The 14,718-nt window shown below is 40.6% G+C and overlaps 1 protein-coding gene across 7 annotated transcripts in view; it reads left to right on the top strand.

Moving 5' to 3' along the window:
* Positions 1–14,718, top strand: part of PTPRK (protein tyrosine phosphatase receptor type K) — a 588,884-nt gene that overhangs the window by 461,745 nt on the left and 112,421 nt on the right. For all 7 annotated transcript variants that reach the window (XM_075924132.2, XM_075924131.2, XM_075924133.2 and 4 more), the window contains exon 8: positions 5,852–6,154. In XM_075924132.2, the coding sequence (XP_075780247.1) occupies positions 5,852–6,154 (303 nt within the window). The remainder of the gene's footprint in view (positions 1–5,851; positions 6,155–14,718) is intronic.

Raw genomic sequence — 14,718 nt, 5'->3', positions numbered from 1 at the left:
AAGATGGGCCTTGAGGTAGAAGAGAGTGTGCAGAGAGGGGTTGAGATGTTATGTATTTTGTTAGAGTGGAGGTCAAAAAAGGACAGTGTGATGGGATGATGGAAAAGGGGAGGAGATGATATTGAAGGAGACAGTGTTGATTATGGGATGTAGTTTGACCTTCTATAAAGAAAAAAAATGATTGATCACCCTAGGATTAGTCTAGTCTAGTCTACACTATTACATAGGTGTGGCATCATAGTATCTGAGCACCTTCTTCTCTCCCAATCTGAATTCAGATTTAATATTGAATCCCACAACCTTCAGCCTCTCACATAAACAGTTCTCTTCCCATATACTCTCTGTTCTCCCTGATGTAAAGATAAAAATAAATTCACATCTCAAGAGGATGTGCCATTGACTAATTAAAATGCTCAGATTTACTGTGCTTCCTTGTCAGTTTTCTTGGAAATCTTTCAAATCCCAACTGATTTTCTTTCCTCATACATTGTTTAAGGAGCCACTTCAGCCCTTTGCTACTGCCCCACTTGAAGAATTGTCCTCTGTAAAAAATGCATTTTTTAATCCTTGGAGAACATGACGACTTCTGAGTAAAACAGCACATTTCAATGTTAATAATGAGGTTTAATACCAAAAATTCCAAATAACTAACTGCTTTTTGTAATGCATATTTAAAACTCAAAAACAAAACAAAAAAATTGAATACTGTATCTTGTTATAGTTTTACAACATAAACAGGAGTTTGAGATTGCAAAGCAATGGTGAACACTAAATTTGTACAAACTTAAAAATAAAATTTTCCCTAAATATCCAAGGAACAGTTTCTCCTTGACTTTACTGCATCTGAGAATCCTGTTTTGATTCTTTTACAAGTCCCCAAACATTGTATTCTGTTAACTGTGTTTGTGATTGTTTCAGGTCCTTGCTAGGAAAATCTTAGATGCAAAACTCAGTACTTGACAAATATAGTAGTTCTCGTTTCAACCAAGGTTCTTAGGCATATGCTTTAATTTTCTTGCTACATCAGAGAAACTTTATAGCACAGTGTTTCTCAAGCAGTGGTACGAGTACCCTATGGCGTACTCGAGAGAAGTCTGGAGGGTACATCAACACAACTGAAATTTGGAGAAAACTGAATTTTTGTTTCAAGTTTTACAGCGTTTTATTATTTTTGTACTTTTCACACCAAAAAATGTAATTGCCCTCCCGGCTACCATGTCTAAATAAATGTGTTTCAATAATAGAAAAAAAAATGTGTGTCTGAAAACTGTAGGTCCTGGGGGTACTTATACTTTTTTTAAATGGGTATAATAAAAGGTTGAGAAACACTGTTATAGCACATCTCTCTCTCTTATTTGACATCTCAGGCTAGGTCTACACTACGAGTTTTGCTGGACGAGGCAATGCAAATTAAGTGCGGATTATCATTTTCTTACACTTCATTTGCATGCTCTCTTCTGATCTGTTTTTGCACTAGGGTGTTTTGCACAAAAACAAGCAGAGTGGACATTTCCTTTTTTGCACAAAACCCCCTTTTTGCGCAAGATCCTTATTCCTCAAAAAAGGAGGTATACTGAGGCCCAGATGTTGTGAAGATGAATGTTTGAATGTGTGTATTGTTAATTGATTGAAAAATTAGGAGTTTTCTGGAGAGAATATTACTCCATTCATGTTAAGCAGAGGATGCATTTTTGGTTTAGCCTAAAATGAGAGAGAAGCAAGCTCTGGAGTGATATTTATGTTTTTTAGACTGGAGAGGTTAAATAGCAGTTAGTAAGCTAATTGAGTAGTTGATGGAATTTCCATCGACTACTTGATTAGTTGATAAGAGGGTTCGCTGGGCTCTGCTTTTTAAATGTACTAAGAGCCATGAGGCTTTTACTACATTTAAAAGGCAGAGCCGCCGTGTCTGGGATTGGGCACTAGCCACACTCAGCTATCCTGACTCGCCCCTGGTCCCACACTGCTGCAGATCTGCCTTTTAAATCTAGTGAGAGCCTGGCGGGCTCCCCCCAGCACCAGCTCCTGCTCCTGCCTTGCTGCTTCTGATACAGAGGCAGCAAGGTGGGGAGCGACTAGTCGAGTAGTGATTCAACTAGTCACTTATTTTAGACAAAGCAGTTCTGGAGATGATTGGAAAGTTCAGGGTGGGTGGAAGGAATTATAATCATGTCTGAAGGGATGAGATTAATAAATTGCCATATTCCACCTTGGATTGTTGTTCCTGAAAGGATACTTTTAAGTGAGAAAAGAACCAACAGTTGGAATGAAAGTGCAAGAGAATTAAAACAATGTTTTGGGGGAAAGTAAAGCTCTGAACTACATCATGGAAGTGTGGGTAGAGCAAGGGGCTTCCTCTTCTAATCTAGAAATTTTTTTTTTCATAACGAGATGCAGTGAGTTTCCTGAAACTCATTAAACAATTCAATAGTTTTTTATCTGAGAAAAATAATTATTGGAATATTATTTCCTATACCGTCTTACAGATGGAGAATTTGTGGTGCAGCAGTTTAAAACAATTGGACTTTATCTCTAGAGATTCCTGTTATGGATATTTTTCAGAGGCAAGAGTAAAATCGTGTGTTAAAGCATAATTTTATCACCAGTGGGACAGTTGGCAGAGTTTACCTAAGCTGTTGAGAGACTCAGCAGACTTTAATTACCATCTCAGTCGTGCAAAATTGGTTAATCTCTGCCAAAGATGTGTGCCTGTGAGAAAGCTAGATCATGCTTATTATCTTTTTCTTCCTTTTTCAATAGGTGAATAAAGGATCTTTTTAAATATCTCCTGTAATACTGTGACAGATTTGTAAAATTTGCATAGAATTGTAAAATATTAATACAGCTTTTTTCCCCCCCAAAAAAATCCTACGCAACAGAGTCTGGATGCATCCTAGGGCTCTGATTTAAAGGAAACCAAATCAAAATTCAGTGCATTTCCTATCACTGGGTGGTATAAAGCTTTGCTTAATTCTCAGACATGCAAAGCTTGAATCTTTACTGCCAACTATCTTGTGTTGTTTTATGTGCAGATGTTCTTTTTAAAATTAATTTAATACACACAGCAAGTTTGACGCATGTGTTTTATAGCACAGGATGGGGACATGAATTGAAATAGGAAAAATAAAAAGGAAATTGAGAACACTAGCAGGATCATTTTTAGAAAAGAAAATAATAAATTAAACAAATTATCTAATTATACAAACTCCCACTTATTTATTTATACTTCAAATTCTAAATCAGATCAAATGGGGATGTAGTCTAGAAGTTGTATCTGGTATTATTGTAATCAAGTCATAGAGTATTAGAGAGAAAAGATGAGTATGGTAATACCTTGTATTACACTGACTTCCATTAGTGATAGAAATGTAGCCGTGTTAGTCTGGTGTTGCCTTCCTCCCCTCCCCCATCCCCCTTCTTTTCTGAAATTTGATTTGTCCTTTTCATGTGTGTTCATTTTTTCAATTGTATCCTTTGGTATATATAGTTGTGACAGTTTTCTTCCACTATTTGATCTGAGGAAGTGGGTCTGGCCCACGAAAGCTCATTACCTAATAAACCATCTTGTTAGTCTTTAAAGTGATACATAGTCCTGTTTTTTGTTTGACTTCTATTAGTGAGAGAGACAAGGTTTTGAGTTTGCACAGAACTCTTCTTTGGGTCACCTGTAAGCTCACAAGCTTGTCTCTGTCCCCAATGGGAGTTGATAATTATCTCACCTATCTTGTCTCTCAAAGTCTAAAATATCTGTGTAAAAAAAAGTTTTTAAAAAGTTAGGTTTTTTTCTTATTTAGAGATTACATTCTTCTAAAATTTTGGAACATAGATTTTCTACATATGCTAAAGGGAAATATTGATCTGAACCATCCAATTCTGAGGCCTGGTGTACACCTTAAGTTTAGGTTGACTTACCTATCTTGCATAGGATGTGAAAAATTCATACCTCCAGAGAGACATAGTTAAGGTGACCTAAACCCCAGGGTAGGCATTGCTAGCTATTTCCTTCTGTGGGCATGCTTTATTATATCAAAAGAAAAGCCCCTTGCAGGTCTTACACAATAGATATATCCTAAGGAATTATCAAGTTACTGCCCTTGTTTATAACTGCTGTTTTTGCAAATAAATGAGCAGACAAGTAACCAGGGGCACCAACAGCCTCACGGCACTCTGGTGGTGATTTAAAGGGCCCGGGGCTCCTGCAGCAGTGTCAGCTGGGACCCCAGACTCCTTTGAATCTCCAGGCCCCAGGACAATCCCCCCGCCCCTTTGCTCCTCTGTTGGCAGGCCTACAAGTAACAATGCATGACCAGACAAGTGCTCGCTTCCCAAAGGAAGCTTATGTCCCACCACCATCCATCTGATCTCCATACAGCCATTAATGATTTCTCTCAACTTTTGTTGTATACAACATGTTCGGAAGGCCACTATTCAGGAAGTCTTTTTTTAAAACCGTTCATTTGATAGTAATTCAGTACTTATGGGTGGAACAGAACACACTTATGTCTACACAGGAATCTATGAATTCAAGCTTGTAGTAGATTTGAGAGCTAGGTGATAGATTAATGTGAATATTAAGAAAAATAATGTATGACTTATAATCCATTATTCTGTGTACATGCATATAGAGAGTGAGAAAAGAATGTAGTTTTGATGTTTGGTTGCAGTAATCATGTTGAATAGAGTATATTCATTGAGATGCTCTTATATTTGGATATGCCAGCTGTGCTTTCTACAGTTCATTTACCTAGAGGAAATTCTTGATTCAAAAAGGAAGATTACACAGGACAGTTAGACCCCCAAAAGAAAACATGTGTTCCATGTATGTATGTGTTCTCATTTTCACCTTGAATCAGCTAAGACAAAAGGATAAAGTGTACCTTGGAACTTGCTTTATTTTCTTTGGCAAGCAATTCCATATATTAAGAGTATAGAAACATTCCCTTGGTAAATTTTTAGTGCAGCTCTAGTATATATAGTCATGGTCATGACTTTCATTGTGTAATCATTTTAATTAAGTTTGGCTATAAAACTTAGTCTTGCATGAGGGATGAATACATTGGAGAGTCAATGAGAGATTGATGTCAACTGGGCAAGTGTCTTGTGTTCTGGTGTTACTTTCTAGATGACTGGAAGTTCATGTGCAGGTAACAATTGAGCCTGGCCTAATGATGCACTGATTAGTAGCTAAGAGCTATGCACAGACAAAGTATATTATGCGGGGATAGGATGTAAAATATGATGTAAACATCTAAAAGTGTTTTTGTAATATTTCTTGGCTTTCTTGCTTGAATGAACAGCATCATTACCAAAATAATAAACGTTAATGAATATCTGCATCATTTTGGTAACTGCTAGTTTAGTACAGCAATTAGTGTAATTAGTATACAGCATAGCTTGGTGTCATGATAAATCGTACTTCAGATCATGTTGACTCTTCACCACTATGATATATTATCTAATTAATCATTTAAAAAAGGATAAAGGGGGAAAAAAGAGATAAGTTAACAAATAACAGCTGTGGTAGCCTTTTGGTCACTCTTCCTGATTTTGCCTTCTATATTCTTAAATGCTTTGAATTCTTAGAACTGTTGCTTAACATTTTATTTTTAATGTTGGTAAATCTTAATCGCAGATTGAAACCTACAGAGTTGGGGCAGAGCACTAAGAAATAAAAATGCGATGGCCGTGGCATATCACCTTAGGGGTTTTCTGGCGAGGGATGTCACCTCTTCTAATGAGGGATTTTTACTTGCTGGGTATCTCCTGTGCTTTGACATTGTGTCTCTTAACAAACTGTTTTGAATATGGAAACATTAACATTGTTATCTCCTTTATATTCTGTGTTTTCTAGAACCCATGAGAACACCAAAAACTCTGAAGATTGCTGAGATCCAGGCACGACACATTGCAGTGGATTGGGAGTCTCTGGGTTACAATATTACTCGATGTCACACTTTCAATGTCACTATTTGCTACCATTATTTCCGGGGTCACAATGAGAGCAAAGCAGACTGCTTGGATATGGATCCCAAAGCACCCCAGCATGTTGTGGACCACCTGCCTCCTTACACAAATGTCAGCCTCAAAATGATTCTAACTAATCCTGAAGGGAGAAAGGAGAGTGAGGAGACCATTATTCAAACAGATGAAGATGGTATGCACAAATGCTATTATAGAAATTATACGTAATCTAAAGGAATGCAAGGGAATGGTTTAGTGAGTTAAGACATCTGTCTTTTGATGTACAAAAGTCACAGTCTATTAATTTCTTTTAAGAAAGTTAAGTGGCCCCCAAAACTCTGGCTTTTCAAATATTTTAGTAATCATTCTGTAAAACTTACAGGAGCAGACCAACATTTAGCCCATGATGTCACTGTGAGTAACTTTTATATATAATAAAAATGTTCCTTGATGGTAAAATATATCATATAGGACAGGAACTTTTGTGGGTGTGTTTTAAGAACTTTTTTTAGAATATTTGAAGGACGAAATTTATTTGTACATTTATACTTAATAATTCAGTTCAACAAAATAAGTTAAGATTATGTTATGTATGTAACACTTAAAATGTCTATTAGCTGACTTTTTAAAAAAGAAAAAATAACTTTTGAGATTTTCTTCATGACCCTAATTCAATCCACAATCAAGAGAGCCTTGTTTATATGAGAAAAAAAGGATAGATTTAGGTGTTTTCCAAGCTATTCAATGATTGTTATCATCGTTAATATGAAACGAAACTAGCATTGACTATAGTCCCTTAATTAGATGAAAACTATATTATGGAAATGGAGCTGGCTTAGTTTCCATACCTTTAGCTAACTGCCAATTCAAAACAAAAGACCTACAAAGGGAAGATAATGGAGCAGGTAATGAAGGAAATCAAATGCAAACACTTGGAAGGTAATAAAGTGATAGGGAATAGCCAGCATGGGTTTGTGAAGAACAAGTCATGCCAAACTAATCTGATAGCTTTCTTTGATAGGATAATGAGCCTTGTGGATAAGGGAGAAGCGGTGGATGTCATATACCTAAACTTTAGTAAGGCATTTGATACAGTCTCGCATGATATTCTAATTGATAAACTAGGCAAATATAACTTAGATAGGGCCACGATAAGGTGGGTGCATAATTGGCTGGATAACCATAGTCAGAGAGTTGTTGTTAACGGTGCTAAATCCTGCTGGAAAGGGATAACAGGTGGAGTTCCGCAAGGGTCTGTTTTGGGACCCGTACTGTTCAATATCTTCATCAATGATGTAGATATTGGGATACAGAGTACGCTTATTAAGTTTGCAGATGATACCAAACTGGGTGGGGTTGCAACTTCTTTGGAGGATAGGGACATAATTCAAAATGACCTTGGCAAGTTAGAGAAATGGTCAGAAGTAAACAGGATGAAGTTTAATAAAGAGAAATGCAAAGTGCTCCACTTAGGAAGGAACGATCAGTTCCATACATACAAGATGGGAAGCGACTGTCTAGGAAGGAGCATGGCGGAAAGGAATCTAGGGGTCATAGTGGACCACAAATTGAATATGAGTCAACAGTGTGATGCTGTTGCAAAAAAAGCAGATATGATTCTAGGTTGTATCAACAGGTGTGTTGTAAGCAAAACTCGTGAAGTCATACTGCCGCTCTACTCTGCACTAGTTAGGCCTCAGCTGGAGTACTGTGTCCAGTTCTGGGCGCCACATTTCAAGAAAGACGTGGAGAAATTGGAAAGGGTACAGAGAAGAGCGACAAGAATGATTAAAGGTTTAGAGAACATGACCTATGAAGCCAGGCTTCATGAACTGGGCTTGTTTAGTTTGGAAAAAAGAAGATTAAGGGGGGACATGATAGCGGTTTTCATATATCTAAAAGGGTGTCACAAGGAGGAAGGAGAAAATTTGTTCCTCTTGGTTTCTGAGGACAGGACAAGGAGTAATGGGCTTAAAGTGCAGCAGGGGAGGTTTAGATTGGACATTAGGAAAAAATTCCTAACTGTCAGGGTGGTCAAATATTGGAATAAATTGCCAAGGGAGGTGGTGGAATCTCCCTCTCTGGAGATATTTAAGAATAGGTTAGATAGACATCTGTCAAGGATGGTGTAGACGGAGCTTGGTCCTGCCTTGAGGGCGAGGGGCTGGACTCGATGACCTCTCGAGGTCCCTTCCAGTCCTATGATTCTATGATTCTAAAGTTTGACTAATATATATATAGTTCTGTACACATAACAGAGAAAGAAACAGAGTTGTAGTCTCTATGAGTTTGTAAATGTAAGGAAACACATGTAAGCTTTGCAGAAGCAGAGAATGGGTGATGGAGGATGGATCACTTGATGGTTAAGTGTTCTGTTCATTCCCTTTGGCCAGTGTCAGAAGACAGAATACTGGGCTAACTGGACCTTTGGTCTAACCGAGTACAGCCATTCTTATATTCTTATGACATAGATTCATAAAAGAGAAAACTGAAACAAGTGCAGTGTGTTTGTGTATGTCTAAAACAGTAAAGTGAGTTATATAAATGCTTCCTGCAAGCAAAACTAAGAAGTAGCAGAGCATTTTTTTAGCATATTTTCTGTGTTGAAACAGCATTTTTCCTGTTGTAACAGTGCCGTAATGAAAAGACGGTAGAGGTATTTCACAGCATAGAAAGAGAATAAAAGAAATTGTAGAGTCACAGGCACTGATAGATTATAGGGATATTTTGAGACATACGTAATTTTAATTTTATGCAGATCAGATTTAGTGCTTTTTATAGGTGAGTTAAAGATATGAAAGAGGGAACTATTGATATATCTAGGTTTTAGTATTCAAATTTACGATTGCTGTATTGCATGAGCATTACCAAAGTAATGATGCTATGCCCACATGAATTGAACTTCATTATCCATTGCTGAGTAGTTGCCATTTCAAGCTGTTCTTTTATCCTCTTCTTTTACCCTTTATCCAGTAAGACTTGCAGAATTTGACCAAAGAATTATGGCACGGACAAATCTCGCCTTGTATTTTGGTATATATTTGTTGAGAATATTGAATACAAAAGTCTTTAGATCAAAGAGGATACTGAATCATCACTCCAGTCAAATGATCTACCAGCATTTGCTAAACCACAATTTCTGAATTTTCTCACCTATATATTAGTGATCTTCTTTATACTTGGAGTTAGTTTTAATGTGAATTCCCCTTTCCTTTACTGGGTGTTCACTGTAACCAATTATGAAGTCATTCTGTCCTTATAGTCAGAAACTGTAGCAGCAGTTTTTCTGAATTCAATTCCTTCCAGTGTAACCCAGTACCTTGAGCCCAATGTTGACTATTCTTTGTATCAGATTTAGGAAGTGTTGAAGTCATGTGGATCTGTGGCAAGGTGGATTAGATTTGGAGGTCCCATGCTGGAAGTCTTGCAGTTCACCTTGTCCTAGAATATGAGCAGAGATAAGTCCCCTAAGCAGTCTAGAATGGCTGTGGAGGAACAACCAATCAGATTGGTTGGTAAAGCCAGTGAAGGGCCAGAAGAGTCTTATATAAGACACACAGCAGCAGAGCAGGGAAGTCAGTTACTGTGAGATGCTCAAGAAGTGAAGCCCAGGTGACTGACTGGCTGGAAGAGCACCAGTACCATGGAGAGCTTGCTGCAGACAGTACTGAAGTCCAGGAAAGGTTGCTGAAGACCTGATGCATGGCTGTCAGGAAGAGTAGCAGGACCAGTAAAAGGTCTCTAAGCGGTCTAAAGCTCAGGGGGACAGAGCACAGAACCTGGCCAAGCCAGCTAGATGGTACCTGGCTGGTTGGTAGGAAAAGACCATGGCTGTAGGAGAAGCCTGAGTGCTGTGGCTCCATAACAGGGTCATGATGTGAAATTAAACTCTCTTCCCCAGAAGGGAGGCAGTTGCTGAAGACTTCCTGAGAGAGCCATTGGCCAGTGGGAGCACACTCATGAGAGACGGGTCACACCCTGATATAAGAACTAAAACCAAAATCAGGCTCACACCCAGCAAACCAAAAAGGGGCTGCCTAAGAGTTTTAAAGTTCCTTTAAAAAGAACTGTGTTTGCAGGAACTATTTGCAAGATAAAATGGGTACTTGAGAGAAGTGAGGACTGATCCTGTTACAGGATGTTATTTGCATGAATGGTCAAACTGAAAGGGATACTTCTACACTGACATATCTGTCTTGTCTGTTCTTCCATTGTTTAGAAAGTGTCTTGCAGCTATGTACTGGTAGTAATGGTGTGGTGGAAGATTTGTGATTATCTGAGTGACCATTCAATTTTTTTTCTCTCAAATCTGGTTTATTTTAGCTAGGGGGCTGTGCTCACCAACCCCCTCTCATGGAGGGTAGGCAACCCCAGCTTCCCCCCCCCCCCCGGCCAACGGGGAGGGCTCGGCTTGGCTGGGCTGGGTTCTAGCTGTGCCAACCTAGGTCCCTTCTCCTTCCTCCTTCCCCCTAGCTGCCTGGGTCCCTTCTCCCTGCCTTGCCAACCTAGACCCCCATTCTCCCTCCCACTCTCCCCCACCAGCCCCGGCCCTTTCTCTCCCCCACCACCATGACTCCCTCGCCTAGCCACAGCGTACTCCAGGCCCAGCTCTAACCCCAGTGGCTGTGGAGGCACAGAGGTGCCTGCCTGCTCTTCATGGGGTGCAGTAAGGTGCAAGTAGTCCTGCGTGCATGCAGCGCTCCGGGGTACCTCAGCCTGAAAAGCAGCAGCGGCTGGGGCTGTTGTCCCATCCTCTCCCCGTGCAGTCCTAGCTGCTCTGCTCACTGCTCCAACCCTGCCTGCAGAGCCCAGTGCCGCCCGCCGGGAGTGGAAGGGAAGGAGCAGACAGGTTGGTGCTGCAGCTCGGGGTTGTTCTGGCAGCTGGGGTAAGTGCAGCCGCTGGGGAGGGGAAACCTCTACAGACACAGCCAGATTCTGTGTGGTCAGGCACAGTGCTCTGACTCCCTAAGAGCCTGGCAGTGGGGGAGCCCCTAAAAGCCTGGTGCTGGCACATAAGCTCGGCTGGGAGCCCCCCTCTTAGTGCCTGTCCCCAGGCTGTTGTCCCAAGCATTGTACACTTCTTCCCCACCCCTGGGCTGTCACGGCTGCAATGTAGAGTCTGCTGGCTTCTGTGCCATGTTTCTTGGCATTGAAAGCCCTGTGGGGTAGGGGTGGAGGAGAGGTTTAAACCTGCTCCCCATTAATTTCATTTGGTGTCCTCTAGTTCTTCTATTTAGGGAACTAATAAATAACTTTTCTTTATGGGCCCTCTCCACACCACTCATGATTTTATAGACCTCTATCATATCCTCCCTCAGTCTCCTCTTTTCTAAACTGAAAAGTCCCGGTCTCTTTAACCTCTCCTCATATGGGACCCGTTCCAAACCCCTAATCATTTTAGTTGCCCTTTACTGAACCCTTTCCAAGGCCAAAATATCTTTTTTGAGGTGAGGAGACCACATCTGAACACAGTATTCAAGATGTGGGTGTGCCATAGTTTTATACAGGGGCAGTAAGATATTCTGGGTCCTATTTTCTATCCCTTTCCTAATAATTCCTAGCATCCTATTTGCCTTTTTGACCGCCACTGCACACTGCGTGGAAGTTTTCAGAGAATTGTCCACGATATCAGGAAAGAGATCTTGGAGTTTTGTCATAGCCAAATTAGCCCCCAGGGTATTTACTTCAAGTGTCCTAAGTTGATATTTGCCCCCAGGGTAAATATTACAAGTTTATGGCTAGTACATATTATGTACAATTTCTTACTCTAATTGTACCTGTATCTCCATATATTCTGTATATTTCCATGTAGCCTTCACCATGGAATATATCCTTAATATTCATGAAAATATACTGTTGATTCTTTCATTATGTAACAGGAAAATTAAAGAAATATAGAATTATCTCATAGTAATTATTGTCAGTTAAACATTGTTCTAGTAAAAATGATGTTTCAAGTGCCTTTCCTATACAGGTAGTGCAGAACAATATTCAACTGACACTATTTGGGAGCTAATGATTTAATTATTACTGTGACATAGTTTAATGCAAATGGAATGTTCTAAACTAATGTATTATTCTGATGTCATAATTGTTATTTTTCAGTATAGTATTCTATAAAGTCTACCATCTTATAAATATATAAAAGAATACATTATCAGCCATGCACTGTATAAGAATATAATTTCATAAAATGTCTTCTGGTGATATCCATAAATCATGAAAAGAGCTAGTGACATTTCCACCATAAATCCATGATGAAATTCCCTTTTGATTTATGGCATATTTACTATTTTTTGTATTTTTAAATAGAACTTCAGAATGCTTTGTGCAAACAATTTGGGAACCCTATTTATATTGGTGTGAGAGTAACTCCATTTCATTAGAAATTTCAAACATTGTCTAAAATAAAATTGATTTATACACATAAAAGCAGGGAAATTCAGAATTATGGCTGAAGCTGTGCTCTAAGGATATGTGTGTTAGGAAATGCTGGGCCCCAAGGAGCTTGAGGTGACTTATCACTGTCATCTGTTTGTCACTCGGGTGAATGCAGAGACTCAAGGATTAGATATCAGCTCCTGTTTTTCTGCCATTTCCAAAAGCTATTTGTAATTTTTGTTCAAATATTTGGTCACTGATTCAGAATCTTAAATGAGTCATGTAATTATTAAATAACTTAAAGGAGGAAAGAGACACCGCTTGTGGAGGAATATGGGAATTGATACAATAGCTAAGAAATAGTGTAACAAGGCATGGGGGAGACATCTAATGGGCCTGTTTTGGCTTTTGGGTCTTTTGAGGCACGTTGGTGGCAATGTTCCCTCTAATTTTTTCCATCCATGTGTGGAATAATTTTTGTTAGGTGCATTGAGGTAAGTGCAGATGTGCACCACCAGGAGAAACACATGGCTTCTAGTTCTGGGCATTCAGCTAATCATCTGGGTGGCATTTGAATTCTCCTGGGTAGTTGCCCAGCTGGTCAGTTTACAGGGAACACTGGTTGGAGGGCAATCACTGCTAGTCACCGAGCAGGCAATGGACTAACTGACCAATTGTTGTGTGATTGCCTGGTAAAGAATATATAAAGGAAGGCCTGACTCATCCATTGGTAAGATGACGTAAGAAAAGTCCCTTGGAAATAGCCAAGAATAGGTATCTAGGAATAAGGATGTGTCCTTCCCCTTCTCAGTTTATGTATGGTAAGTGAGATAGTCCTTTGATGCCTGTTGTTCTGTGGGCATGTCAAATCTTTTTACATAATCTTTTTGTTAATAAAACTAGCCCTGAGAAAAGCGACATGGAGAATGAACATGAGAATTCAGGTTTTATGTTGACTAAACTGGGTGGTGAATCTGTCCCCTAGTTTACAGATATACTCCAGTATCTCTATGCTTTAATATGTCCCCCTTCTCCTTTGCCAGCCTTTGTTTCTAGGCACTTTTTCCTCTCCCTTTCTCCTTCCATACCCATCTCTCCTCCAGTTTATATGTCTAGCATTCTTGACAACACAGGCTGATAATCTCAGTTCAGACTTTTACCCTGGTGCTTTTTTTGGTACCTGTGGACAAAAAAATCATGTAGCTAACTAGGTGCATGTTGTGCCAGACAGTTGAACATTATTGCTGCCACCTGTAAGGAATATTGTAGTGCAGAAATGCATACTGTGATCATGCAGTGCAATCAAAAAAGAAATGTGGGAGGGTGTATTCAAATACAAGATCCCTGTAGTGTTGTGTCCACTATCAGTTTTTTTATGCAGCGCAGTCTTTTTAAAAATTAGACACAAGAAGTAATTTTTTCAGGTTTCTTTGCAAAACTTTTTAGGATTGTTTGCAAAACTATATTTGTGTACCTCCTGCAGACTCTCATTCGTTCTTATACACACATTCAGATGCAGAATGTGTTCAGACTTCATGCAGTGCTGTGCAAATGAAACAAACAGAAGATACTGAGCATTCCCATGAAATAGAATACAGGCAGTCCCCAACTTACGCGGATCCGACTTATGTCGGATCCGCACTTACGAACGGGGCTTTTCTCGCCCCGGAACTCACGGGCGGCGGGTCGCCACCTGTGTCCTCCGGGGTGAGAAAAGCTACTCCCGGTCTCCCTGGTCTGCTGGGGGAGGGTCCAGCAAAGCCGCTGGACCCCCCCTCCAGCAGACCAGGGACACCCGAGCAAAGCCAGGCGGCGGCTTTGCTCGGGTGACCCTGGTCTGCTGGAGGGGGGTCCAGCGGCTTTGCTGGACCCCCCCCCCCAGCAGACCAGGGGGACAGGAGCAAAGCCGCCCAGGTGGCGGGGGTCCCGCTGCCTGGGCGGCTTTGCTCCCGGGCAAACGAGCAAAGCTGCCTAGGCGGCGGCTTTGCTCCGGTGTCCCTGGTCTGCTGGGGGGGAGGGGGCTCAGCTAGTGCGCCCCCCCCTCCCCAGCAGACCAGGCTTTTGTTGCGGGATGCCTTGGGTAGAGCAGCTGGGGTGCTGCTGGGTTGGTCCTGTGGGAACCTACCGGGCAGCGCCCCAGCTGTTCTGTCCCAGGCTCCAGATTCAGCAGCTGTTAAAACTGATCAGGCTGATTCCAGGAAGCTGGGGGCAGAGCAACTCTGCCTCCTGCTTCCTGTAGTCAGCCCCTGGTCAGTTTCAGTGGCAGCAGCTGAATCTGGAGCCAGTTCCGACTTACATACAAATTCAACTTAAGAACAAACCTATAGTCCCTATCTTGTACGTAACCCGGGGACTGCCTGTAATGCCTGTGGCAGC

This window comes from Pelodiscus sinensis, chromosome 3, assembly GCF_052426305.1.
Source record: "Pelodiscus sinensis isolate ZL-2025 chromosome 3, ASM5242630v1, whole genome shotgun sequence".
NCBI lineage: Eukaryota > Metazoa > Chordata > Testudines > Trionychidae > Pelodiscus > Pelodiscus sinensis.
This window is presented reverse-complemented; position numbering and strand designations above follow the sequence as displayed.